Here is a 3,764-nt window from a genome sequence, read left to right as displayed (position 1 = left end):
AAAGCCTTAATCTTCTAGTGCAAAGTGACATAAACTAACACTGTGAATAAATTATAGTGTCCATCTTCCTCAATTGATACATTCATTGTTACTTCATGATTGATGCACTTATAGTGATTATTATTAATCCACTAGTGATTATCATTAGTTCACTTTATTGAAGGTATCTCTTTTTGGTGGTGATAATCAAACCTTTTCTCCCATTATTGTAGGTATCTCTTTTTTCCCATTCTAATTAATAATGTGGCTATTTTTCTCCGCGATGGGGGTGCACAGATCCAAGGATAATGTATATTGAGGGGCTATCATGAGCATATGGTATTTCAGTAAAGAAATCATGGGGATTTACTCCCATGCATAAGCGTGGGAGATCTTGCAATCACATAGGTTGGCATTAATTGAGTTTAATAGTTTGGAGTGAAGTGATATATGTAATGGAAACTATGGGTATCGATAGTGTTTTTTTCTGTTGGTGGATTCGTCTTCTCTATCTAGGGAGGGTTGGCACTTTGGTGGAGCTCGAGCTCTGTGACTTGTTGGAATTTACCTTCATACATTGGTGACATTGGAATGTTGTTTGGATGGCTTCCTAGGTGGCGTCCTTTGGGAGGAGATGAAAAGTGTGACACTCTATAAATTATGCTTAGTGTTTGTGGCGTGGGTTAAGTACCTCTTGGTGGTTCTAGTTGGTAATGTTGTTCGCCTTTTTTTTTTAGTAAAAGGTAGTTACATATGCTTGACATTGTCTATGATCATCCTACTTGTATCCTTAATTACAATATCTCTCGAAAAAGTTCTATGATAACATAAAGTCTAATTATTTGTCTTTATTTCTATTAAAATATCTTTCTAATACATATCGTTATCTTCATCATTACATCCTTTCTATTGCATCTTAAGAATCAATTTTTTCTTACAAAAAAATGCAAGACAAGACAGTTGACCAACAAAAAAGGCAAGACAATTGATAAAAAAAAATTGTAGAATTTATCTCATCGCATATATAGAATTTTCATACTCACCGAATTTTGTAGTGTTCCATTGATAACATATGAGAATTTGATCTCTCTTGGTGATCTTGAGCACCCTTCCTTTGAAAAATAATCCAATACTTGGTTTTTCTCCTTGTATATATGGGCAAGAATCTCTTAAAAGTATTATCTAGTGTCGTAATACATTGCATTCAATTAGAGATTAACAAAATTTCAAAATGTGAAAGCCCCAGAACCCAACCAATGTTCCTGTTGGGATGGAATACTTGGGGTTAAATTTTGTATTTCATGTTTTGTAAAAATCTAAAGTCTCCGTGATTTGTGGAATTGGAGTGTGAAGATAGTAAGAGTCAAAGGGGCTTTAGTCCTTTAGGCTGTTAGGTGTTAAGAAGGTTTTGAGATCCGCCCATGGTTTGCATACCATGGTATTGTAAAAAGAAAGGCTATAAATAGAATAGCCATAATGAGTCTAGGAGAGGAATAATAAAGTTAGAATATCAATATTTGGGAAAGTAAGCTAAGGCGGTAAAGTTTGTTTCCTGTACTTAGGCAAAGGGGAAGGCTCCTGCAGCTAAGTGCACAGGGAAGAAGAGTCTATATTTTGAAGAACAAATCTAATAAAATATAGTTTTGATCCATACCTTGTGTATTTGCTTATCTGTATTTATTTCTACAATTTATGTTTCTTTGCTTTGTATCTCAAAGTATATGAATAAATGTTTCTCTAACACGCGAAAGTGGTAGATCAATATAAATTATGCATTTTATGACTAGTTAATGACCTTCATGAAGATATAATTGGTGTGTATAATATTTATTGCTATTAATTTTTCTGGAAGGGTTAGAGTTTGTGAAGACATGACTAAGCCCTAGAAGCTGTAGAAACCCATCACACAGACCTCTCGATGCAAAAGCCTAGTTCTGTCATCCCCAAATACTGCTTCAGCTGAGACTGCAACCTGCACTATGTAGGTTGTTGCCGAAATGGCCAACAGTTTATGGTTTTGTTGGTTAGGGAAACCAGCATTGTACCTGGGTCAGGCCTCATCAAGCCAACAAATGTTTTCATTGGGGGCAAGATCTAGAGATGGTTGTTTCTCTTTCGAGAGTACAATTTTGAGGTGATTTTGATGCATGAAGGATTGAATGTTGGTCCCGATCATCCATCCCAGATTGAGACTAGTGATGAGCCTTCTAGTTTGGAATATGGCATGCCCGAAGCACAACTCTTTTCTGTTCATGTCGCAGATGATCAATTTGCTGATATAATCCAGTTTCTAACAACTGGCACAACCCCAAAAGGATATTCCACACATCAGAAGAAGGATTTGGTGGTTCACACTACTGATTTTGCTGTGATCACTTGACACTTATATAAAATGGGCTCCGATGAAATAGTGCGTTGATATGTTCCAAATTTTGAACGATCAAGCATCCTCGGAGAAGCACATGGAGGAGTGGCAGGAGGACACTATGTAGACAAAACAACTATGTAGAACATCTTGCACGTGGAACTTTGGTGGCTAACAGTGCATAAGGATTCTAAAGCGTATTGTAGGGCATGCGATGCTTAGCAAAGGATAGGGAGACCATTGCGGAGGGACGAATTTCCCTTAAATAGATAGATAACTTTGCAGGTGTTCGATAAATGGGCGATTTATTTTGTGGGTCTGATCCAGCCACCAGGAAAAAAGACCAGAGCACGATATGTTATTACAACAACTAAATACTTGACGCAATGGCGGGAGCGCAACCAATAAAGGACTGTAGCGTAGCTACCACTGCGAAATTTCCTTTTTAGTTTATCTTGTCCTGATTTGGCTACCCTAAGATATTAATGAGTGACAGGGGCACACACTTCTTAAAGAAAATGATTGTCATGATGCTTGAAGAATTCCAGGTTTATCATCAGAAGATTACGCCCTACCACCCTCAAGTTAATGGTATGGTTGAAGCCTTCAAAAAAATCTTGGAGAGCACTTTGATGAAGGTTTGCAACACAAAGTGGATTAATTGGGATGTGCACATACCAGCCATCCTGTGGGCGTATAGAACCACTTGTAAAAAGTGGAGAGGCCAAACCCCTTCCAGATTGGTCTATGGGTAGGAGGTTATGATGCCCATGGAATATATTGTGTCGAGTCTGTGGATTGTAGCACTCACCGATATGGCTAATCATGATACTATGGACAAATATCTCGTGCAACTGATGGAATTGGAGGAGGATTGGTTTTTAGCAGGGTTTCACCAACAAATGCAAAAGGAGCGCAAAAAGGCATGGCATGATCGACATATAAAGCAGTGCACCTTCCAGGTTAATGATCTGGTATTATCATATGACATCAAATTTAAAAAAAATCCTGGAAAGTTTCAAATGCATTGGCTTGGACCCTATGTAGTAAAAGAAATTATAGATGGAGGCGCAGTTCAACTCATGAAGATGAATGGAGAATTATTTCCAGGCAGAGTCAATGGTAGTCAATTGAATTTGTACAAGGGTGATCCCACCCCTGCCTAATGACTATATGATGGTGGGATAGTTTTAGTACACCAGGCAACTACAAGGAAGTACGAGATTATAAACTACACTGCCCAAAAATGGGAAAGACAAAGTAACAGGACCACACAATGGAAGAAAGTAGGGCATCGAGGGGACATGCACCACAAAGGTTGTTTATGGCCTGGTCAAAAGGTAGCCGTTGGAAGCACTATAGATGATTAGATGGAAAATTTTCTATTAGGAGGAGTGGGGAAGGCACATTTATGGGGAAA

General features: G+C 38.1%; 1 protein-coding gene across 1 annotated transcript; it reads left to right on the top strand.

The window, feature by feature from the left end:
* Positions 1-3,159: 3,159 nt before the first annotated feature.
* Positions 3,160-3,510, top strand: LOC149247047 (uncharacterized). The gene has a single exon (XM_089443218.1). It carries the CDS (start codon positions 3,160-3,162, stop codon positions 3,508-3,510), a length of 351 nt encoding a protein of 116 aa, XP_089299344.1.
* Positions 3,511-3,764: the final 254 nt, after the last annotated feature.

The sequence above is a fragment of the Pinus tabuliformis genome, chromosome 7, assembly GCF_031772625.1.
Source record: "Pinus tabuliformis cultivar Carrire ecotype Pingquan chromosome 7, CPIR1, whole genome shotgun sequence".
Taxonomy (NCBI): domain Eukaryota; kingdom Viridiplantae; phylum Streptophyta; class Pinopsida; order Pinales; family Pinaceae; genus Pinus; species Pinus tabuliformis.
Note: the sequence above shows the minus strand (reverse complement) of the source record. Positions and strands in the feature narration are given on the sequence as shown.